This window comes from Camelina sativa, chromosome 12, assembly GCF_030686135.1.
Source record: "Camelina sativa cultivar CO46 ecotype springtype chromosome 12, ASM3068613v1".
Classification (NCBI taxonomy): Eukaryota; Viridiplantae; Streptophyta; class Magnoliopsida; order Brassicales; family Brassicaceae; genus Camelina; species Camelina sativa.
The window spans coordinates 9,248,418-9,270,403 of record NC_141891.1 but is presented as its reverse complement, the minus strand read 5'-3'; the positions used below and the strand labels follow the sequence as shown (position 1 = coordinate 9,270,403).

The 21,986-nt window shown below is 37.8% G+C and overlaps 5 protein-coding genes and 1 pseudogene across 8 annotated transcripts; 3 read left to right on the top strand and 3 right to left on the bottom strand.

Annotated features, from left to right (window-relative positions):
* Positions 1–3,208: 3,208 nt before the first annotated feature.
* LOC104731125 (putative polygalacturonase) lies at positions 3,209–6,227 on the top strand. Its single transcript, XM_010450397.2, has 6 exons — positions 3,209–3,947; positions 4,709–4,829; positions 4,916–5,090; positions 5,182–5,252; positions 5,335–5,581; positions 5,664–6,227. Exons 1-6 carry the CDS (start codon positions 3,531–3,533, stop codon positions 6,124–6,126), a joined length of 1,494 nt encoding a protein of 497 aa, XP_010448699.2. The 5' UTR covers positions 3,209–3,530; the 3' UTR covers positions 6,127–6,227.
* A 319-nt stretch (positions 6,228–6,546) lies between these two features.
* Positions 6,547–8,270, top strand: LOC147930315 (uncharacterized). The gene is made up of 4 exons (XM_087476811.1): positions 6,547–6,926; positions 7,073–7,267; positions 7,319–7,439; positions 7,488–8,270. Exons 1-4 carry the CDS (start codon positions 6,547–6,549, stop codon positions 8,268–8,270), a joined length of 1,479 nt encoding a protein of 492 aa, XP_087332937.1.
* A 3,395-nt stretch (positions 8,271–11,665) lies between these two features.
* On the top strand, positions 11,666–12,938 carry LOC104731124 (nucleolin 1-like). 2 transcript variants are annotated; one of them, XM_087479929.1, is made up of 6 exons: positions 11,666–11,829; positions 11,943–11,981; positions 12,085–12,105; positions 12,231–12,271; positions 12,383–12,505; positions 12,614–12,938. In XM_087479929.1, the coding sequence occupies exons 1-6, from the start codon at positions 11,746–11,748 to the stop codon at positions 12,783–12,785; spliced, it is 480 nt and encodes a 159-aa protein (XP_087336055.1). In that variant the 5' UTR covers positions 11,666–11,745; the 3' UTR covers positions 12,786–12,938. The 2 variants fall into 2 exon arrangements, with proteins under 2 accessions (XP_087336055.1, XP_087336054.1); XM_087479928.1 differs by having other exon boundaries at positions 12,082–12,105.
* A 1,238-nt stretch (positions 12,939–14,176) lies between these two features.
* On the bottom strand, positions 14,177–16,910 carry LOC104731123 (uncharacterized). Of its 2 annotated transcripts, XM_019234073.2 has the most exons (5): positions 15,898–16,910; positions 15,182–15,819; positions 14,785–15,094; positions 14,610–14,695; positions 14,177–14,515 (listed from the first exon to the last, which is right to left on the bottom strand). In XM_019234073.2, coding segments are annotated over exons 1-5 (1,872 nt in total). In that variant the 5' UTR covers positions 16,735–16,910; the 3' UTR covers positions 14,177–14,514. The 2 variants fall into 2 exon arrangements, with proteins under 2 accessions (XP_019089618.2, XP_010448697.2); XM_010450395.2 differs by having other exon boundaries at positions 14,468–14,695.
* Positions 16,911–17,948: 1,038 nt separating this feature from the next.
* On the bottom strand, positions 17,949–19,462 carry LOC104731122 (protein PHLOEM PROTEIN 2-LIKE A8-like; annotated as a pseudogene). Its single transcript, XR_015575503.1, has 5 exons — positions 18,900–19,462; positions 18,730–18,832; positions 18,522–18,650; positions 18,346–18,430; positions 17,949–18,268 (listed from the first exon to the last, which is right to left on the bottom strand). The product of XR_015575503.1 is annotated as a protein PHLOEM PROTEIN 2-LIKE A8-like (transcript).
* A 410-nt stretch (positions 19,463–19,872) lies between these two features.
* LOC104731121 (putative cysteine protease RDL6) lies at positions 19,873–21,725 on the bottom strand. The gene is made up of 4 exons (XM_010450390.3): positions 21,045–21,725; positions 20,694–20,929; positions 20,436–20,579; positions 19,873–20,324 (listed from the first exon to the last, which is right to left on the bottom strand). Exons 1-4 carry the CDS (start codon positions 21,505–21,507, stop codon positions 20,103–20,105), a joined length of 1,065 nt encoding a protein of 354 aa, XP_010448692.2. The 5' UTR covers positions 21,508–21,725; the 3' UTR covers positions 19,873–20,102.
* Positions 21,726–21,986: the final 261 nt, after the last annotated feature.

Here is a 21,986-nt window from a genome sequence, read left to right as displayed (position 1 = left end):
TTTTGAAAAGTTAATGCATAAGAAACCGGATTATAAAGCTTTTAAGTCATTTGGTTGTCTTTGCTATGTTAGTACACTGCAAAAGGATAGAACAAAGTTTACACCGAGAGCACAGTCTAGTGTCTTTTTGGGATATCCTTCAGGATACAAAGTTTTGGATCTAACTACGAATGTTATTTCCATTAGCCGTAATGTTGTTTTTCATGAACATATTTTTCCATATCTTGCTTCCGAACCACACACTGCTGATCTATTTTCGCATACCATTCTACCATATCCAATTCCTTTTGTTCCTGATATGCCATCTACATCTATTACTTCAACTGGTTTGCCTGATGTCATTAATTCTGCACCGCATCCTATACATTCATCATCATCACCATCAGTGCCAAGTAGGGAGAATAGGGAGCCTAGGGAACATAGGGAACCTGTTACTGTTTTACCATATACTACATCTGTTTCTTTACCTACGGAGAGACCAAAACGAAATGCTAAAGTCCCTAGTTACTTATCTGAGTATCATTGTGCATTGGCTACTGTCTCATCTATTCTTCCCCCTAATCATACTACCCCATATCCACTATCTTGTGTTCTATCATATGATTGCTTCAACCCAAATTATTGTTCCTATATCTTATCCTATTCAATGGAGACTGAACCAAAGACCTTTGAAGAAGCCATGGCGTCTGATATATGGAAAGGTACCGTTAATGAGGAACTGGATGCGATGGAGATAAATGGAATCTGGTATGTTACTTCTTTACCCCTGGAAAGAATGTTGTTGGCTGTAAATGGGTATTTACCATCAAATATAATTCTGATGGTACTATTAAGAGGTATAAGGCACGTTTGGTGGCTAAGGGATATACTCAGCAGGAAGGTGTTGATTTCAATGAGACTTTCTCTCCTGTGGTGAAGCTAACGAGTGTCAAACTTATGTTAGAACTGGCAGCTACACATGGATGGGAGTTATCTCAAATGGACGTCTCTAATGCATTTCTGCACAGTGAACTTGATGAGGAGATATATATGAGTTTACCTCAAGGCTATACTCCAGGTAATTCACAAGTCTTACCTCCAAATGCTGTATGCCGCCTTCGTAAGTCAATATATGGGTTAAAACAAGCTTCTAGGCAGTGGAATCGCTTGTTTACCTCAGTCTTACTTGATGATGGATTCTTACAATCTCAGGCAGATACATCTTTATTTGTTAAGTTCACAGCAACCAGTTTTCTAGCAGTCTTAGTGTATGTTGATGACATTGCTATTGCTAGTAATAATGCTGAGGATTTGGCTGCACTTAAGGCTGTCTTTGCTCGCGCTTTTAAAATCAAGGACTTAGGTCCTCTGCGATTTTTTCTTGGGCTGGAGATAACAAGAACGAGCAAGGGTATATCTGTTTGTCAGCGAAAGTATGCTCTGGACTTACTGGAGAACACTGGATTATTAGCGTGCAAGCCGGCTATTGTTCCCATGGATCCATATGTTCACCTTACGAAGGACACAAGTACTCTTTTGGATTCGGCACGGCCTTACAGGGAGATTATTGGACGCCTTCTTTACCTCACGATCACAAGACCTGACATCACATTTGCAGTACATCATCTCAGTCAGTTCTTACAATTCCCTACTGATGCTCATATGCAAGCTGCACATCGGATTCTCAAGTACATCAAAGGTAGTCCAGGTCAAGGTCTGTTATACTCTACATCTAATGAGACTTGTGTGAATGCTTTTGCGGATGCGGATTGGGGAACCTGCACTGATACAAGGCGTTCGATTACTGGATTTTATGTTTACATTGGTAAGTCACTTGTCTCTTGGAAAACCAAGAAACAGCATGTTGCGAGCCATAGCAGTACGGAGTCTGAGTATAGGAGCATGGCTGAGGTTACTCGGGAGGTCCTATGGATTCAGCAACTTCTTCGGGATTTTCGAGCTCCAGTTACCTCGATTGCTAAGCTCTTCTGTGACAACAAATCTGCAGTGTACATCGCCACAAATCCAGTGTTCCATGAAAGAACGAAGCACATAGAGATTGATTGCCACATTGTGCGAGATCAGATCAAGCTTGGGAACCTGAAGACACTGCACATTGGAACAGAGAACCAACTTGCTGATATCCTGACTAAGCCTTTGCAGACACGACAATTCCATTCTTTACTTAATCGAATGGGTTTGTCAAACCTTTACAATCCTTCTATGGATCCGGATTGAAAGGTTTGAGGGGGTGTATCAGAGTATAGTGAACCGAGATTAATTAACTGGTTTATATATTGTATAGTTTATGTAGGATTAAGCTTCATTTTACTTAATCCTAATCTAGTACATATACAGCTGTAATCATTCATTTACAGATTAATGAGAATAACAAACTTTCTCTCACTAAGCTCAGCTCTCTCTTCACTCTCTCTCTAGTTCTTGCTCGATTCTGTGTTCATTTTCTTCATCTGTTCAATCCTGATAGATTAGGTTGGTGGGAGTGACTCAGTAAACCATATACCCCAAAGTAGATCAGAAGGCCGTGCTCTAGTTGTATAGTTTTTTAAGTCAATAGTCTATTACTTAATGTATATATCTATGTCCATGCCAAATGATGAAGTAGTCTAGCTTATTTAGCCAACATAGTATAGTACAAAGGAATTTGATGAAATACTATTTTTCATGGACCACTTTTTCAAAAGTAGGATTAAGGTAAAATGTATAATAATTAATACAATACTCTACCATAATGTTTTTTAGGGAGTGAAACTCTTAACTTATAAAGAAAAGATTAAAAGGGTTGTTTATTTATTTTTTACGATCAATGAAATTGAGTGTTTTTCATAAATTTTGTCAAAATAAGTACTATCATCCATCTTATTTGTTTTGTATCAACTTTTTGTTTCACAAGAACTTTTACCTGAAATCACAATTTTTATCAAAACAGATATTGATATGTTTAGTGATCTGGGGTAATTAACGACATTCTCAGTTAACAATATTTAATTGTTGTTCTTTAAGAGATGGCAGACAATAATAAAATCTTCAACGCATTTGCTCAAATTGGGGAAATCTCATCCTACACTGCTGGTTTCAAAGTCAAAAGAAGTTAGTGGTCACATTTTCCAAATTTGTTGTTGCTCAATCAATTGAAACTTTACGTAGAGTACTGTTAATTATAGTAGTTCTGTTATGTTTTTAAGACGATAACGTCGCCTTGTAAGGCATAGTTGTATTTAATAAAAACATAAATTCTTGATAAGAGGGTTATTTATTTTGATGATCCAAAAATAATTTAATATTTTTAGATTTTGAAATATTTATTTACTTATTAGGCTAGCTCAAATTCCACTACATTTATGATACAACATTCTCTAAAAAATTCCAAAATATATACACCGTCAGTCCGTTACCCTATATAAAATTAAAACCAATAATGATGTTATCAAAAATCGAATTATTTATGTTTGTCCCTTATATAAATAAACTCCTCCTTTCATAACAACAACAAAAAATACATTTTCATTTCTCCCCTAGAAAAAACCGCCATGCCAACCTCTCTCTCCACCTTTGGTTTCCTTCTCCTCCTTCTCTTCATCAGCCACGAGGGTGGCTTCATAGGAACCGCCGATGCCGAACATGACCTCATAGCCACTGATTCCCATAACCATCGGGTCCATCGCCATCGTCGTCACCGTGGCCACCGTCGTGGAGAAGAGTTTGAGTACTCAGCAATATCGTGTAGAGCTTACTCAGCCTCCTTGGACGAGTTTGGCGCCGTGGGAGACGGTGTGACCTCAAATACGGCGGCGTTTCGTGACGCGGTCTCACAACTTAGCCGTTTCGCTGATCACGGTGGCTCATTGTTATTTGTTCCCGCTGGACGGTGGCTCACCGGAAGCTTTAACCTCACCAGCCATTTCACGCTCTTTCTCCACCCTGATGCTGTTATCCTCGCCTCTCAAGTAAGTTTTATGTAAAAAAAAAAAAAAAGTAAGTTTTATGTAACCATTATAAAATTGTTCATTAGTCTATTATAATTATATAAAAAATTAACTAGGAACACCCGTGACACAAAACTCCATAAACGTCTTAGATGAAATGGTATTCTTTCTCTGTTGCTAATTTTGTGTTGTTGCAATTCATACATACAAATTAAACATTCACGTGACATTTGCTGGCCAGCTTCTTCTTATGTGGTTGGGCCATTCAAGCTATGCTTTTTTTCGTTATACCAACAAAAAAAAAAAGTCATGGTTCTATTAATTAGTAAATAGTTTGTGTACATAAAAAGTAGTACACATTCGTAATTGTGAGATTTGAAAAACATTAAAAAACATTTATTAGAATGCGTTACTCTAAATTCTAAAAGTAGAGGGTATAGGGTAAAGTGGTGGTTACGCAAAGACAAAAAATAGGCAAACGTAGTGGGGATCAATATTGGACGGTTTTAACTTTTAAGAGTATGTGACCCATACTTGTTTGGAAGATCTCACTCGTCCATTTCGATTCCAAAACTGAGCCACATGTTACTTTTGGCCTTAGCCTAAAGTAGTTCTTTTTATTTCCTAGGCCTAAAGCTAACCAAAATTAAGAGAGACCCTTTTCAGGATTATACTTGTTGAAACTTATTCTAAAGTTGTTGTAAATGTCATATTGTTAAATAGACAAAGTTTGACTTGAAAGCTAACTATGAAATAATTGTTGGTTCTAACGTTATTAATAGGAAGAGAGTGACTATGAAGTGATAGAGCCATTGCCTTCGTACGGGCGAGGGAGAGACACAGATGGTGGAAGATTCATCAGTCTACTTTTCGGTTCAAACTTAACCGACGTGGTTATCACCGGTTAGTACTTCCGAACCAACTAAAATATCTGAAAAAAACTACACCTTAGCAAACTGATAAAAATTGTGATTATTGAATTTTGAAAGGTGAGAATGGGACAATTGATGGACAAGGAGAGCCATGGTGGGGAAAATTCAAGAGAGGAGAACTAAAATACACAAGACCCTATTTGATTGAGATCATGCATTCTGATGGTATCCAAATCTCCAATCTCACTTTCTTGAATTCTCCTTCTTGGCATATTCACCCGGTCTACAGCAGGTTAAAAAAAAAACAACCCGGTTTAACCATTCGGTTATCAAATTATTAACCTATTATAAACCGGTTTTAATTATTTTCTTGTAAAATGCAGCAATATATTAATCCAAGGTTTGACAATATTAGCACCGGTCACGGTACCAAATACCGACGGAATCAACCCCGGTACGAACTCATTTAACTTCCAATAACCGGTTTTTCTAAAGAGCTGGCTGAAATTAACTAATTAGTACCGGTTTTGTATCAGATTCTTGTACCAACACGAGGATCGAGGACTGCTACATAGTCTCCGGTGACGATTGTATCGCCGTAAAGAGTGGATGGGATCAGTACGGAATCGCATACGGCATGCCTACGAAACAGCTTTTGATCCGACGGCTCACATGCATTTCCCCAGACAGTGCCGTGATCGCTCTCGGCAGCGAGATGTCCGGTGGAATTGAAGATGTTCGAGCTGAAGATATCGTCGCCATTGACTCTGAATCTGGAATCAGGTATGTAACCACCCGGTTCACTTAAATCAACCGGTTTAGTTTGGTTTTGGTTAACAAGATACCGTTATTTCAATCTCTACAGGATCAAAACAGCTATTGGACGAGGCGGATACGTGAAGGATGTGTACGTAAGAGGAATGACAATGAAGACAATGAAGTATGTGTTTTGGATGACCGGGAGTTACGGTTCTCATCCGGACGAGCATTACGATCCGAAGGCGTTACCAGTGATTCAGAACATCAACTACCAAGACATGGTAGCGGAGAACGTGACGATGCCAGCTCAGTTGGCTGGTATATCAGGAGACCAGTTTACAGGAATCTGTATCTCTAACGTGACGATCACTCTATCCAAGAAACCTAAGAAAGTGCTTTGGAATTGTACTGATATTTCTGGTTACACCAGTGGAGTGACTCCTGCGCCGTGTCAGTTGTTGCCGGAGAAGCAGCCGGGGACGATTGTGCCGTGTAACTTCCCGGAAGATCCGATGCCTATTGATGAAGTGAAGCTTCAACGTTGCTACTCTAGAAGAAGGAATATGTGATTATGTTTTTTTCTTACATATATATTTCTTGGGTTATAAGTAAAACGTGTTATCAAATTTGGACAGATTTGATTGAATAACAGACAAAGCTTTATTCGAAACGTGTTATCAAACGTGTTATCAGAGCAAAAGGACAAGGCTCGTGATAAAGCCAGTGAGTCCTGGATACGTCCCTCTCTCCCGCGGGATTCTAAGACAGCACATAAGGTGATTCAACAAACTTCTTCTCAATCATCTAGGAATCCTCCTAGGGAGCAGAAAAAGAAAAATGCTCAAAAATCAAATTAAATGTCCTTGTTTTTTTGGAATGTAAGCGGTCTAAATAAATCTACAAAGCATTCCATAATAAAGAAGTGGGTGGATGATAGTAAATTTCAGTTTGGATGTCTGTTGGAAACTCGAGTAACAGAAGGAAAAGCTATGCGGCTGAGGAAAAAGGTGTTCAAAGACTGGTCTTTATTGACTAACTATGAGCATCATCCTTTGGGGCGTATTTGGGTTGTTTGGAGGGGTAATGTAAGACTTACTCCGTTTTATAAAAGTAGTAAACTTATAACGTGTTCCGTCAAACTAGAAGAGCAGGAGGAGGAATTTTTTTGCTCTTTTGTTCATGCGGCAAACAGTGTAGAAGGAAGGAAGGAGTTGTGGACAGATTTGAGAGCACATTACGCTTCTCCAATTGTTCGTAACAGACCTTGGTTGGTTCTGGGAGATTTTAATGTGACTTTGGAGCTAGACGAGCATTCGGGAGTGGACACTCGACCTACTCTCTTTCCGGGGATGCATGATTTCGTTCAGTGGTGAATGACTGTCAGCTTAAGGATTTGGCCTATCATGGCCCTTTATTTACATGGAGTAACAAACAGGATGGTAACTTGATTTCGAAAAAACTGAATCAAGTTTTGGTCAATGACAACTGGTCCTCCTCTTTTCTGCAATCTTACAGTGTGTTCGAAGCTGGAGGAATATCGGATCATTTACGATGTAGAGTTCATTTAAGTGGGGTTGCAGGTACAAGTATCTCCCGACGACCATTCAAGTTTGTGAATGGTATTGCTGAAATGGAGGAGTTTAAGCCTCTTGTCAAAGAGTTATGGGAGCGCACGGATGGGATTTATTTGTCAACTTCATCGCTCTACCGGTTTTCAAAAAAGCTCAAGCTTTTAAAACCGCGTATCTGATGTTTGGCAAGGAAGAAGATGAGTAACTTGTACAAACGGACTAAGGATGCGTTGGAGGAGTTGTGCCGGAAGCAGGAGGCCAATTTAGCTTCCCCTTCTGTTTCTGCTATGGAAAAGGAGAAAGAGGTTTACGTATGATGGGATCATGTCTCTGTTCTTCAGGAGAAGTTTTTGAAACAGAGATCAATATTGCACTGGCTCCAAGTGGGCGATCGGAACAACAAGGCATTCCATCGTGCTGTGGCCACTCGAGAGGCTGTGAATACGATGAGGGAAATTGTAACTCAGAATGGGCGAATGCTAAAGACCACAGAGGATATTAAAGCGGAGGCTGTGTCTTTTTTTCAATCCTTTCTCCAAACTATATCTGCTGACTATGAGGAGATGTCAGTGGACTGTCTTGCTGATTTGTTGCCATTCCGTTGTTCAGAGGCAGATTGTCGCTGGCTCACTAGGGTTGTCACGGGGGAGGAAATTAAAAAAGTTTTGTTTGCTATGCCAAGTGACAAGTCACCGGGCCCAGATGGCTACACAGTCGAATTTTATAAAGTCGCTTGGGACATCATTGGTTATGAATTCGTTGTTGCGGTCCAGTATTTTTTTGCCAAAGGCTTTCTACCAAAGGGACTCAATGCCACGATACTAGCTTTCATACCGAAGAAAAAGGATGCTAAAGAGATGAGAGATTATCGACCGATCTCCTGCTGTAATGTTCTTTACAAGGTTATCTCGAAGGTTATTACCAATAGACTTAAACGCATCTTGCCTGAGTTTATTGATGGGAACCAATCAGCGTTTGTGGCGGATCGGTTACTTATTGAAAACGTACTCCTTGCAACAGAGCTGGTGAAGGACTATCATGCGAATAATATCTCTACAAGGTGTGCGGTGAAAGTGGATATTTCAAAGGCCTTTGATTCAGTTCAGTGGTCTTTTCTGTTCAATGTTTTAAGCACTTTGTAGTTCCCTCCTGTCTTTATCCATTGGATCTCTCTATGTGTCACTATGGCTTCATTCTCGGCTCAGGTGAATGGAGAGCTTTCGGGTTACTTTCGCAGTGCTAGGGGACTGGGTCAAGGCTGCTCGCTCTCGCCCTACCTGTTTGTCATTTGTATGGATGTTCTATCCAAGATGTTGGACAAAGCCGCTGACTCGCAGGACATTGGATATCACCCGCGATGCAAAAATCGTCGGTTAATGCATCTTTGTTTTGCCGACGACCTCATGATATTATTGGATGGTAAAGTTAGATCAGTTGATGGTATTGTCCAGGTTTTGAATATTTTCGCTAAGCGTTCAGGCCTAACCATAAGTATGGAGAAAACAACTTTGTATCTTGGAGGAGTTTCCCTGGATAATACTGCACTTTTGGGCAATTGGTATGGTTTCGGATTGGGACAGCTCCCTGTTAGATATCTTGGACTCCCCTTAATACCTCACAGACTCACTACAGCAGAACTCTCCCCTTTGTTTGATCAAATTTGTAACAGGGTAAAAACGTGGATGGCATGCAACCTCTCCTTTGCGGGTCGTCTCGACCTCATACGCTTGGTGTTATGGTGTACAGCAAGCTTCTGGATGAGTGCTTTCAGGCTTCCGCGGGAGAGTATTCGAGAATTTGACAGTATATGCTCTGCTTTCTTATGGTCTGGTCCGGCTCTGAATGCTAAGAAGGAAAAGTTGTCATGGACTGATGTATGTAAACCTAAGTGTGAGGGTGGATTAGGATTGAGATCACTGAAGGAGACGAATGACGTGAGTTGCTTAAAGTTGATTTGGCGGTTGGTCTCTGGTGGGGATTCGTTATGGGTTAAATGGTCTCGCATGAATTTATTTAAGGATGGCTGTTTCTGGTCTGTTAAACCTGCATCTCTCTCGGGCTCCTGGATGTGAAAATGTTTGCTGAAATATAGAGACTTGGCAGAAACTTTTGTAAAAGTGGAGGTTAATAATGGGGCTCTCACATCGTTCTGGTATGACAACTGGTCGAGCCATGAATATTTGTTGGATAAAGTTGGTTCAGGAGGCATGATTGATTTAGGGATAAGAGAACATATGTCTCTTCATGATGCTTGGTATAATCGGAGACGACGGCGTCACCGTGTTGAGTTGTTCAACGAAATTGAGGATGCTCTGCATCAAGCGTTTCAGACTAGAACTACTTCTCAGGCTTATCGTGTCTTATGGCGAGGTAAAGGTGATGTTTATAAGGCCACCTTTTCGACTAGGGATACATGGAACCATATTAAAACAACCTCCAACCTGGTTGCTTGGCATAAGGGCGTTTGGTTTGCTCATGAAACACCTAAATATTCCTTCTGTACTTGGCTTGCAGTACACAACCGACTGTCCACAGCCACAGGTGATCGAATGGTTTATTGCATACAAAAATGGAGAAGGAGAAGATGTTTCTTGGACATTAAATATACTTAGGTCAACACACCAAAGTCTCTCTTTGGGGTTTTTATTATTATTTTCTCTTACCTGATGTCCGCGGTTAAGAAAGTCATGGGTCAATTTGTGCAAGGCTTGCCTTGAAATTTCAAATGCCTAAAACGACAGAAGAAGAAAATGTAGGGAAATTGCATGTGTTATATTTGTTCATCTTAGTTGAGTTATATAATGTGCATGTGTAAATCAGTAAATGTACCACATTAACATTTTACTGTTATTTATCTGTTCCAAACATCCAACTCATCAAAATTGTATTTTCTTCAACAATTTACTGTTATTAAAATTGAAGTTTCTTTTAATATTTTACTGTTGAAATGTTATGAAAAGTGAAGTTTCTAGTAAAATGTATTTAAAATTTCATATGAAAATTGAAGTTTTTTTTGTCTCCATCTTGCATTTTCAACTACTACATCAATTACAAACTAGGGTTCACACCTCTGAATTGAAATTTCAATGTAGTTGCAAAATGAAATGTGTCGTTATACAGAAGTTTCATAGAAGAAATGTGTTGTGTAATGCATGTAGATGTATATTATGGAGACTTTGGTCTTTTGGCCATACACAATAATATTGCAACCGATCGAGTATTTCTTCATCTTACATATATGTTTGTCAACCAATCCTTCTTTGTGTTATTCATTTTGGCCAAATTGTATGTTTTATATTGGTCCAAAATGCACATAAAGGATCCATATTTTTGGTATAAAGGAATCAACACTTAATTTTTTTTTTTTTTTGAATAAAATGTAAATCAACACTTAATCGATCTACTCAGGCAAATAGAGTGTTTAATTTAGATTCATATTTGTGCTGATTTTTTGAACTTATGAAACTTTTGATGTCAGGAAGATATCACACACAAAAACACATGTTTGATAGCAGTTGATAGTTAAGCCTCGAACTCTCTTTTATCATATATTATTTTATTTTCGACGTACAACTAAATTGATATAGCTAAATCCTAACAAGGTATTACACTAGCAGACAACAGTCATCGCTAAACATATAGTTTGATAATGAAAAACTCAAGTAAAAGAAACAAACATAGTTTTATGAGAAAGTAACGCAACAAAAGCGAAGTACATAACTCAAATCTTCTTGATTCAGAATGTCACATTTTCTTATGATAACCGGATTTTGACCCGGGTAGATTTCATCTGCCGGATTAAGAATTCAAGTCGTTCTTCACTAGCTAGCCCAAACTACGAAAATTTATATCTCAAAGATCTGAACTTACAAGGCAAAGGTTAAAATCGATCTCTGTTGCCAATATTCTATCTGTAGGCGGCTTATGTTTTAACTTCTGATCCCATGTATCTACTTTGACAACGGAAGGCTTCAAAATAACATCATGTGGAGTCTCCTATTCATAAGCATACACATCAAAAACAGAAGAGGTTCCTAGAAAAAAAGAACTCGGATAGAGGCAGAGAGACAAATGGAGTTACTCTATTATAGCCCTTGAGTATCTGAGATATATCTTTTTTTTTTTTTTTTTTCTTCTAGTAGCTAGATGATACTGGTTTTGGCGATTTAGAGCGAAGTAGAGATACCGACTCAATTGGCTATAATCGAGAGACCAGTTTACTGAAATCTGTATCTCTAACGAGACCATCACTATCTCGAAGAAAGAGCTAAGAAAAGTGCTTGCTAAGATCCCTTGTATAAAATAATATTAATAATCTAAAGCCCCCAAAAAAAAAGAAACAAATTATAAATAAAGAGCTTCGGGTCCTCTATAATCCCTAAATCTGAAAACCCTAGAACTGGTATCTTTTGTCCATGTGTTAATAATATTATCCTGCAGAGTAATCCAATAACGAATGTCATGACATGAGAAGTTAAAAGGAAAAGAGCGTTATCCCCCTGAAAAAGATAAAAGTAAAAAATAATATAAATAAAGAGCTTCGAGTCCTATGAAATCCCAAAATCTGAAAACCCTAGATCTGATATCTCTTGTCAACCTCTCTCTCTCTCTCTCTCAATGCATAACGTGAACAACTACTCTGCCGGGAAACTCCCCGACGGCATGGACAACGAAACCCCGTACCCTAGCGGTGGCTTCCCGGTAATCATCCTCTCCTTATTGCTCTCTTTAATTCTCTAATTAATGATAAAATTATTTTATCTTTGAAAAACTCTAATAAATCTCATATCTATTGTCATCCTAACGTGAATCAGTTCGCTTCCACGAATTTCGGCTATTACGCAATCCCGCCGGTAATCATCCTCTCCTTTGATTCTCTAATTAATATGATAAATGATTTGTAGTTTTCAAATCCCTACCTCTGATATCTCTTCTTTTCATGTATAACTCTAGAAGTGTACGTGTAACGCATACCAGGTAATCCTTCTGGCTCTTTGATTGATTCTCTAATAATAATCGTTTTCTTCATAAATTTAATTTTTACCTACCTACCTACCTATATCATGTGACAAAATTATTACACCTTTTGTACTGATTATTAGGGTTCTGGGTTAAAGTTCTCCTTTACGAGAGGACAACAGTGGTAACTTTACTACGCTTTTTTAATTTCGAGATTTTTATATATATATATAATATATGAGGATGTATGTACGATGTGTTAATTACATTAATAATAAAATTTGTTATCCAACAGTTGGGTTATTGGTGTTGATGGATTCGACACCTCCCTTCCTGCGGATGAAATCAAGAAGGCGTTGAAGGATCACTTCCGTTCATGTGGAGTAATCCTTAAAGTTGAATTGCCCGGACTCACCAGGTTTGTTTTGTTTTTTTTTTCTTTCTTTTTGCGATAACAAAACCTTTTAAGCTCGAACGAAACCAGTTTGTGAAATGTCTTTTTGTTTGTTTTTTGTTTTGTTAACAGTCCTGCTTCTGTTATTATCGTCGGAGATGACGCAAATGACAAGGCCTTGGAACTTAACGGAAGTGAAGTGGGAGGACGGAAGCTAGTTGTTACTGCTGAGGTTTGGCCAATGGTGAAAATATCGGATGGTCCTCTTTCTTTCGGCGCGGCTAATCAGATGACGGAGGACTAGAAAGCTTCTTAGACGAAGCTCAGAATCTCTGCTCTTTGGTGTTTTCAGATCGTGTGATACAATGCATAAAATAATCGTCAAACGCACATATATATATTTTGCATATATCCGCCTATATATATTATTAATTAATTATTTGTGAACAGAACAAAACAGAGTCTTAAGTCTTAACTTGACACCTAAGTAACCAAATAACAAGTGCTTCTTTTGCGCCCTGTCTTTAACTGAAATCATCTGAAATTAAGTGTTTATCCGGTTCTGTCACATTTGTATCAACTGTGTCAGTTTCAGTTTAAGATATATTCAAGTAGGTCCACCCAAACTGATGGCACCTGAAGGATTCCAAGCAAAAACCCTGCAGAATGATATTAAGTAAATAATGTCATGACAAATTGACAAGCCACAGAAGACTCTTGAGATTAAGATAAGAAATTTAGAGGGTTGGGGAACCAACATTTGTAAGGAATTTGAGTGAGTCCGAACACTGAAATCCGACTAGAAGTTCAGGACTCAACTTGAGAAACACTAGATTAGGAAGCTACACGTTCAGGACTCAACTTGAGAGTGGACTTCCTTTAACCTCGCATTTATCCTTGAAAATATTGATATCACCGATCTCATCTAATTTTTGCTTTAGGAAGCTCATCAATGTGTTTCGTAGATCTCACCCCTAAAATTTATGAACAGTTGAGGCTTCCGCGACCGCGACTGAGAAGATTTTGTCATTTAGGTTAGGATTATGGTTAAAATATGAATGTTGAAGAGTTAGACAAAGCTTGGTTGCAGAGAAAAATGACAACACACCAAAGTCTCTCTTCTATGTTTTCATAATTTTATATTACCAAATGTCCAAAACGCGATTAATAATAAGTCCACATGGGTCACTGTCAGTTTATATATGTGGAAGTGGAATGTGGTAGTAATGAAATTCAGAGACCAATGTAACTCTGCTATGGTTCAAAATATGAATTTACTACACAGATTTACAAACGAGTGAACGACTAATGTTAAATTTATACACTTGATTCGTACAAAAATCTTCTTATTTTACATTGATATAAATTCTATATATACAAATCTACCTTAGTAAAAGAAGTTTATATCTAAGAGATATTATCTCCAATCCAACAATGTAGACGTTTTAGATAATTGTGTCCATCTTGCATCTTTAACTGCTACATTAAAAAAATTAGGTTCTTTACCTTAATTGATTAGTGTGACAACGAGAAAATCTGTCGTTACGCAGGATAAATTATGTAATCGAAGAATTATATATTGCTTCATGTTTATTATGGAGTCTCTGGTCTTTTGGTCATCATAAACAAATAATATTGTAACCACTGAGTCTTTCTTTTTTTTTTGTCAACCAAATCTTTCATTGTCTTTATTCATTTTGGCTAATGGATTATATATTATATGATAACGCTGTCCACAAATGCGTACCAAAGGATCAATTTGTTTGGTAGCTAGGGAATTAAGGCTTACTCTACTCTGAAACATATGTTTGATCGCAGTTGACTAGTTAGGCTTCACAGATCAGAAATTACAGGTAGCAAACAAAGCTTCAACGGGATAAATGAAGAAACTACTCATATACACGTAGATTGTTTTAATATATCCGTCCACGTTCATGATTATTTGAGAGGCTTAACTTGATACCCAAGGAAGCAAAGAAGAAGTGTTTTATGAGCCTCATCTCTCCAACTAAATCCATCTGAAAACATTTGTTTCTGCCAAAATTGTATCATCTGTTAATTTTAGTTTAAGATGAAGCATTAATACTTGAAGCATAGTAATTATTTAATGTGGTACGCATTTTAAGACCATTGCTGAGATTGATAGGACTCTAATGCCAAGGCCAGAGAAGGCTCGCTAAATCTGATAACATCCATAGAATTCAAAGCAAAAGCCTGGAAGAGTAATAAAGACTGAAGAAAGTCATGAGAAGCCACAAAAGTTGTTTGAGACTAAGAGAAGAAAATTAGGGTTGGAGAGAAACCTCTGTAATGGATTTGAATGAGTCAGAACTCTGAAACCGAACAAGATTTTCATGAGAACTCAGTTTGAGGAACACTAGATTAGTCTGTCCTTTAAGCCTCAGGAGTACAAGATCATTGGGGATATCTGTGAAGCCTTCAAAGTCTGTAATGTCACGGTTTAAAGCTTGTAAAAACGAATTTTTGGAGTAGAATAAGTCAGCATCAGGGGATTTGACTAGTGTTGTTGCTGCTTTTGTCTTCTGTTTCTCCCTAGAGGCAAATAGCTCCTTGACCTTAGTCACAATATCACTGACGAACACGTCATCAGTGCTGCAAAAAAGATAGCACACTAGTGAGACAATGAAACAAGTTCGTAGTTCATAGAAGCAACACACACACATGCATATATTTGTATACCTAAGTTCATAGCTCAGACCCGGTCTTGAGGCAATGGATGAGATCGCTTCTCTCCATCCCCAGATTTTTTTTTCAGTTTCAATCACAGACTTATCATCTCTCGTCTTGATGTTGTTACGCACTTCATTCTCTATCTTGAGAAGCCTATTAAGGAAACATCCGTTCAGTTTCCTAACTGGTTCATGCTTCAAGCCGTAAAAAACAGGGAAGGCATCGATTTGCCCTGCGTCCATCAGTTTCTTGATCTCAACGAGCTCATCAAGACACTTTTCTGACTTAGGGTACTTATTTGAGAAGAATACTACTGCAACCCCTGACTCTTGGATCCTGCTCCTCGTCTCATCCTCTAAATAGTACACTATTATCTGGTTCGTTTCCAATTCTCTTTTCAAAGAGGTCACTAGGAACTTTCCTAGATGCTTTTCTCCGAGACCGATGAACACTCTTGGAGATGGAGGGTCTTCGATTTTCATTTCAGTACGTTTTAGTATGTTACATAAGAATGACAAGCAGCAGGTCAAAGCAGCATCAGAGTAGCTTACTTGGGGATTATTACGCAGATTGTCATTACTCTCTACCATATCAGAGTAGCTTACTTGAGGTTTCTTAGGTAGAAAGAGACGGTCAAAAGTAAATCCCTGCAGAGCAATAATACGAATTAACTTGCTACAACAATTCAGAAAAATGTTTTTTTTTGAGAGTTTGAGGAAACTAACATTATTGTAGTATTCTAGAGAACCTAACAACACCAAGAGAATCTTTCTAGCTTGAACTAGCTCCATTAGTCGTTGAGTAAGGATAGGATTCTGAAGAGAGATCAGGTCAAGAAACACCAAACGATCAGTGCCTTGGGAAACCACGCCATTGATATCTTCAAGATCAGATTCCTTAAGGTTTAAAGCTTGTAACAACGAGTACGACGTTACTTCTTCCTGAGGATGCATCTGAGGTCTCTTTATGATTGTAAGACCATTTCTTGGAGACAAATTGGCTAACAATAACATTTTCTTGACCTGGACCACAATATCATCAACGAAATCGGAGTCACACTTATGATTATAAGTTAACCCCATTATGCCGCCTATGGAAACTAAAGCTTGCCTCCATCCCCAAATCATATCCTCTGTTTCAAGTATTGACCTAGTGTTTCTCCGGTCAACGTTTTTGCGAATGGCATCTTCAGTCTTGAGGAGATTATTACCGAAGGGACCAGTCTGGTACTTGACGGACTCAGGTTTCACTTTGTAGAAAATTGGAAAAGGAACGATAGATCCTTTGTCCATTTGGTTCTTGATCTCAACGAGCTCGTCTAAGCACCAGCATGACTCGGTGTACTTGTCTGAGAAGATGACTAGTGCGATACTTGACTCTCTGATTCGTTCGAAGAGTGTTGTGATTGGCTTCCCTCTAATCTCGTCAGCGTCCATGAAAACTTTGATTTCTCTGATTGCCTCTAGTTTTGGCTTTAGAAAGCTCACCAGGTTTTTTCTTTGAGCTTTACCCCTGAAATTGATGAACACTTGAGGCTTCTGAGACTTGGAAGAGTTCTTCATTTTTGGTTATGGTTGCAGTATGAATATTGAAGACCGGAGAGTAGTTACACAGAGCTTGATTGTACAAGGAGAAGGTGTATGTATTGTAATGTGTCTTGGATGTTATAACTATTGAAAGTCAAACACTGAAAGTGTCTCAAGTTTTTGTAATTTTTTATTACCAAATGTCCAGATGTGGGTGATACGTGCACATGGGTCCATTTATGTAGCAACCGTAGCTCTGCTGAAACGTGTCATCCTCAATAATAAAAAAAAAAAGATAAACAAACGGTACAGTTTGAAATCTCTACACTTGATAAATTGTCACACACTATTTTGGATCTACATTTGCTTGTTAGGGAGAGAATCCTTAATTATTCTAGAATCAAGCAGTTCTTCTATTAGATGTAATCATATAACCGAAAAGGTTGGAGAGTGACAGAAAAAAGTCAACCAAATAATGAAGGTTTCATATATATATATATATACTTGAATATTACGAAACAAAAATAATAATCATGCAGCAGTTTTATCTTATAATTAAAGAATCTGATCTAGTTTGAGCTGTGCTAGACTAATGTAATCACACAATGCAAATAAGTTAGTAGAGGAAACAACTATTAAAATCATAAACTAAAACAAAACATAATTAATTCATCAGTTAGATAAGCTTACCATTAAAGTAATATATAAAGTATTGAGAGTGATGATGATCGATAAAAGTCTTCCAGAAAGTCTCTACTAACTAAAGCTTAGTTAATTACTATTAATTTATTATTAGTGGTATAGTTAATTATTTAGAAGATCGTATTTGCTTTGACCATGTTAATTACCGAGTGAAACTGGGACTCCAAACAGGACTAAACACACTTTGACTCCATAAAAAAAAAAAAAAAAAAAAAAATCTCATAACCAAATTGTTTTACTTCAAATTAAAAAAAAAATGTGACTGTTTGCAAAAAAAATCGCTTCAAAATCTAGTTATGAATTGTCTCCAGATTTGCAAACTCGTAGATTTTGGGATTTTAGGATCATGTAACATATGTGTTGTATGACCATTATTAAGGTTATCACACTTCTACCAAATCACGTTGCCATTACTCAAACTAGGTGATCCAATAACAATGTTTAGACTCATTTGAGCAAAGATTGGATTCTCTATCATATCTCACTACTTAGTTAGTTACGTCTCTTTCAACCTCTACTCTAGCATTCTCTATTTGCAGCTTCTTCTGTTAAATCTTCAAAGTCAAACTTTCCTTATTGATATGAACTAGAAAGAGAGAAAAAAAAACTCTCTCAAGACGGTAGTACATAGCCTTTGCTTAAGAAACAAGTAAAAATAAATCAGATGCTCAGTTGCTTGCAACAGAAGGTTCATTTCCGCGATTTCTTTTGGATCATCTTTTGCTCCGCATCATGTAAGACACAAACAAAGCTCCGAACAGTAACGCAGAGACGAAATGCAAGTTGTCCCACGTCTTTATTTTTTTGGGGAAAATATTGGCAATGCTCAGTTGATTCTCTTTCTGCCTTGGAACCATGAGCGCTTCAACTGTCGATTTTTAAAGTCAAGTGGTTAGTAAAATATCCAGACGACATATGCAGGTCTATGTAATGAGCTGAGCTTACAAGGAAATGGGCCATATTGATCTCTATGGTCAAGATCTGAGGCGGTGCGTCTAAGAGTAGGGGACGAAGGCTTCAAATCAATACTCTGTATCGGTCACAAAACGTAGTTATATGAAGTTTATAGACAAAACAAAACAAAAACAAAAAAATTCTCAGAGAGACACTAAGAGAGAGACCTTGTTATGGCCTTCAGAATTATAGCTCCGTCTTAGAGCTTCCGAGCTCTTTGAACGATGGAGCTGGATGTTTATGTTTAACTGATTGACATTATAAATAATCTGGTTTGATTGAGTTCCTAGTGATGTCTGCAATAAAGAGGTTTAACACTTACACAATGTCTGCTTTAAGGCAAAAAACTACTCATTTAAAGAAGTAAGAACACACCTCAGTAGTTTCCGTAGTACTATTACGTCCTTCCTCTGTTGCAATATTGGCTAGATTCATATTCACCTTTTCAACGACTTTCTCCACAAAAGCCAACTCAGGACTGCAAACAAACAGTTTAAGTTAAAGATGTAATTAACTAAACACTTCGGTCATGTCCCAAATCATACCTTTTCCTGTCATAAGTCAAACCAGCCATTCCAGTGACGATCTTCAAAGCTTTCTTCCATCTCTTGATCCTGGAATTAATAAGCTTAATCTTCTTCTTATTGACTTCTTCAGCAAGCAAAGAGTTTTGCAAAGCTAGAAACTTCTCTCCAAATTTCCCGCTCTGTTTCTTAACACTCGAAACCTTAACCTTATGGAAGATTGGTATGACTGCGTTGAGCTTCTCCGTCTCTATGCATTTCTTGATCATCACTAGCTCGTCCAAACACCAAACTGACTCCGCATAGCTCTTGGAGAAGATCACAATCGCGATCCTTGACTTTCGGATGTGTCCGAAAAGATTGTCGAGCCGTTAAGTCCAGTCACATTGTCGTCGGTGAACACTTTCACATTGCGATCTACCAGCTTCTGTTTGAGATGAGTTAGTAATCCGTTCCGTTCGTCTTTTCCACGGAAACTGATGAACACTTGATCCTTGTTGTAATTCGTAATCTCCATCTTGAACAATGTATTTAGGATCTCACTATGCTTGTTAGAGTGGATACAAAGTTTGAGAATGATAAAGATAATTAATTCAACCAAAGAGTCTATACTTACACTACTAACCTTGGTTACTTAAATAGTATATCAAAATTTATCCATTAAACTTTGACCCGCCTCACATTACGCGTTTCACCATCTAATTTTCCTAGGAAACACCATATATATGATTTTTTTATATCTATCCTTGATCTGTTTAATTATGTCCTAGTCAAACAAACTGAACGTGGGAAAAAGAAGACAAAGCAAAATTGATTTAGGTGAGCAGCATAGTGTTGCTAATATGCTCATGGATATCGGTTAAATACTTAAATGGTACTACGTACCAAATATTTAATCAATGATTCTGTTCATAAACAATAATAGTTCGCGCTCTTTTATCGATCGAGTCTTTCTTTACAATATGTTGTTTGTCAACCAATCTTACTATATATCTTTGATATAATGATATGTTATATATTAAATTAAATGATGACGTGGTCCGATATTGGACACTAATCTACATTAAACGACCAAATGATATGCTACATTAAGGGCCTAATAAGCCTTTTTTTACTAAATGGGAATAGTATGGGCCGTATGGCACATCTGAATAAAACATCTAAAATTTTCCATGCACTCATTACAGTTTACTCAAACGTACACATGGTTACTTAATCTCATGCTTAGGAAGTCGGACTCTTGATAGGGTATGAAGCAACCATCGCAATCCCACATAGACCTGTTGGATTTACAAAGTTACGAGCAAACTTAGCGTAGCCAGCCTCTCCCCACACCGTGCCCCACGAGTTTCTCACGATCCAATAGTCTTGACCATTCTCACTACCATACCCGACGATAACAACTGCATGGTCAAGATCTGTCCCGCATGGTCCAGTAAATATACCCTGAATGACATCAAACATGTAAACGTACGTATATACAAGTTTATTGATTAATTGATATATTCGGATTCAACTAACCAAAAACAATGAATTTTAAAGGTGGGATAAAAATACCGATTTGTAGAGCATAAATTCTTGGGATTTTTTGTCAACTCCAACACTCACAGGCTGGTGAGCAACCGCCTTTTGTAGGGAAATCTCGTCATTTGCTGGCACATCCTCGTAGCTGTTAATAGTGATGATCTTGTTTGATGTAGACTAAAACGTACCAAAAACAAAAATTGGAATTAGGTACTGAAGTATATAAGCATTTATATATTATATATATATGTGAGTGTTTTTAGTTACGATAGCTCTAATATATAGGTGAACCTGTTTGCGGCTACAGTAGCCTTGAACGGCCTGGTATGGATAATCTAATTCTGAATCAAGACCATTGTTATTGATAAGGAACTGGAAAGCTTTGTCCATTAGGCCGCCTCCATTACAACCGTGGTTGTCCACGTTGCAGTCGACCAATTCTTGCTCGGACAATGATATTAACTCTCCTGTCACGATCTTGTTTATACCCTCCACTGCTGCCACAGCTGAGAATGCCCAGCAGCTATCTACAAGCAAAAAAAAAAACGATTAAGCCTATATTTTTGCTAAACGATTAAGCCTATATTACATTTAACGTAGGAGTATTTGGGTATGAATGTTAAGACAAGTAAAAGTACTCACTGCAGTTGCCTTGGTCTTTAATCTCCGACACTGCACCTTGTTGCCTCCAGTCAACTGACTCAGGAAGCTGATCTCCGGCGAGTGGTACATACCTACGACTAATTCTGAGGGGCCTTTGTTTCTGTATAGGGCGTCCAGGGAATAGGTCTTGGTACTCTTGGACGGTTAGGTCAGCAAACTGAGTCAAACCAAGACGGTAAGAGAGGTTCTTAGCATTGTGCTGGTCAATGAAACGGAGGTTGTCCTTGAAGTTTTGAAAACGCCGTTCTCTGTCTCCGAGAGCATTGGTATAAGTCTTCCCGTGCTTCGACATCCACGTTTGGAAGATAAACCCAACCTCCTCGTTGCTCCGGCGCGGGATACCGCTGGTTGTGACGGGAAGGTCCATGGCCGAAGACGGCGAAAGAAGGAATGATATCAAAAGAGAAAAGATTATCATGCAAACAAGTCGAACGATGCCCATTTGTACGTGTTTTCTTCTTAATGATTATGAGATGTTACAAAATGGTCAGAGCCAAATGAAATATGGGTTTTATGGTAGCTAAGTTGGTGACGGGAAGGCGAAAGAAGGAATAAATTCTCATATATATATATATATATATAAGTAATTACCTAAAAGTCAATTACATATACAGTATCTTCAAAATCTTGAGTCAAAGTTTGGATTTCGTTTTCTATACTACAGATAAATGAATATTCGAGAATTTATTTATAAGGATAGATTTTAATCTTTTATTAAAGACAGTAATAAGTAAATATATATTTCTACCATATTATTATTCATTAATAGAGATAGGATCGGATCTACAATTATTTCTTGTTTATTACAAGGATTAGATTATATTATTACTTTGATACAGTCTCAAAATATCGCCAATCAGTAAATGACAGCTTTATATGCTGTGATTAGTAAGAGGGGGTATTGAACTTGATTTTCAAAGG

What these genes read in the sequence shown, in the direction of transcription:
- LOC104731125 (XM_010450397.2), top strand. Translation starts at nt 3,531, where the DNA reads ATGCCAACCTCTCTCTCCACCTTTGGTTTCCTTCTCCTCCTTCTCTTC. An exon ending in CTGTTATCCTCGCCTCTCAA is followed by an intron (nt 3,948 to 4,708) that starts GTAAGTTTTATG and finishes CGTTATTAATAG; the next exon opens with GAAGAGAGTGACTATGAAGT. An exon ending in GACTCTGAATCTGGAATCAG is followed by an intron (nt 5,582 to 5,663) that starts GTATGTAACCAC and finishes CAATCTCTACAG; the next exon opens with GATCAAAACAGCTATTGGAC.
- LOC147930315 (XM_087476811.1), top strand. Translation starts at nt 6,547, where the DNA reads ATGCGGCTGAGGAAAAAGGTGTTCAAAGACTGGTCTTTATTGACTAAC. An exon ending in ATGCATGATTTCGTTCAGTG is followed by an intron (nt 6,927 to 7,072) that starts GTGAATGACTGT and finishes GCAATCTTACAG; the next exon opens with TGTGTTCGAAGCTGGAGGAA. An exon ending in TCAACTTCATCGCTCTACCG is followed by an intron (nt 7,268 to 7,318) that starts GTTTTCAAAAAA and finishes ATGTTTGGCAAG; the next exon opens with GAAGAAGATGAGTAACTTGT.
- LOC104731124 (XM_087479928.1), top strand. Translation starts at nt 11,746, where the DNA reads ATGCATAACGTGAACAACTACTCTGCCGGGAAACTCCCCGACGGCATG. An exon ending in GCTATTACGCAATCCCGCCG is followed by an intron (nt 11,982 to 12,081) that starts GTAATCATCCTC and finishes GTATAACTCTAG; the next exon opens with AAGTGTACGTGTAACGCATA. An exon ending in GAATTGCCCGGACTCACCAG is followed by an intron (nt 12,506 to 12,613) that starts GTTTGTTTTGTT and finishes TTTTGTTAACAG; the next exon opens with TCCTGCTTCTGTTATTATCG.
- LOC104731123 (XM_010450395.2), bottom strand. Translation starts at nt 16,734, where the DNA reads ATGAAGAACTCTTCCAAGTCTCAGAAGCCTCAAGTGTTCATCAATTTC. An exon ending in CTCTAGAATACTACAATAAT is followed by an intron (nt 15,820 to 15,897) that starts GTTAGTTTCCTC and finishes ATTGCTCTGCAG; the next exon opens with GGATTTACTTTTGACCGTCT. An exon ending in GGTCTGAGCTATGAACTTAG is followed by an intron (nt 15,095 to 15,181) that starts GTATACAAATAT and finishes TCTTTTTTGCAG; the next exon opens with CACTGATGACGTGTTCGTCA.
- LOC104731121 (XM_010450390.3), bottom strand. Translation starts at nt 21,507, where the DNA reads ATGGGCATCGTTCGACTTGTTTGCATGATAATCTTTTCTCTTTTGATA. An exon ending in GCTACTGTAGCCGCAAACAG is followed by an intron (nt 20,580 to 20,693) that starts GTTCACCTATAT and finishes GGTACGTTTTAG; the next exon opens with TCTACATCAAACAAGATCAT. An exon ending in AATTTATGCTCTACAAATCG is followed by an intron (nt 20,325 to 20,435) that starts GTATTTTTATCC and finishes GATGTCATTCAG; the next exon opens with GGTATATTTACTGGACCATG.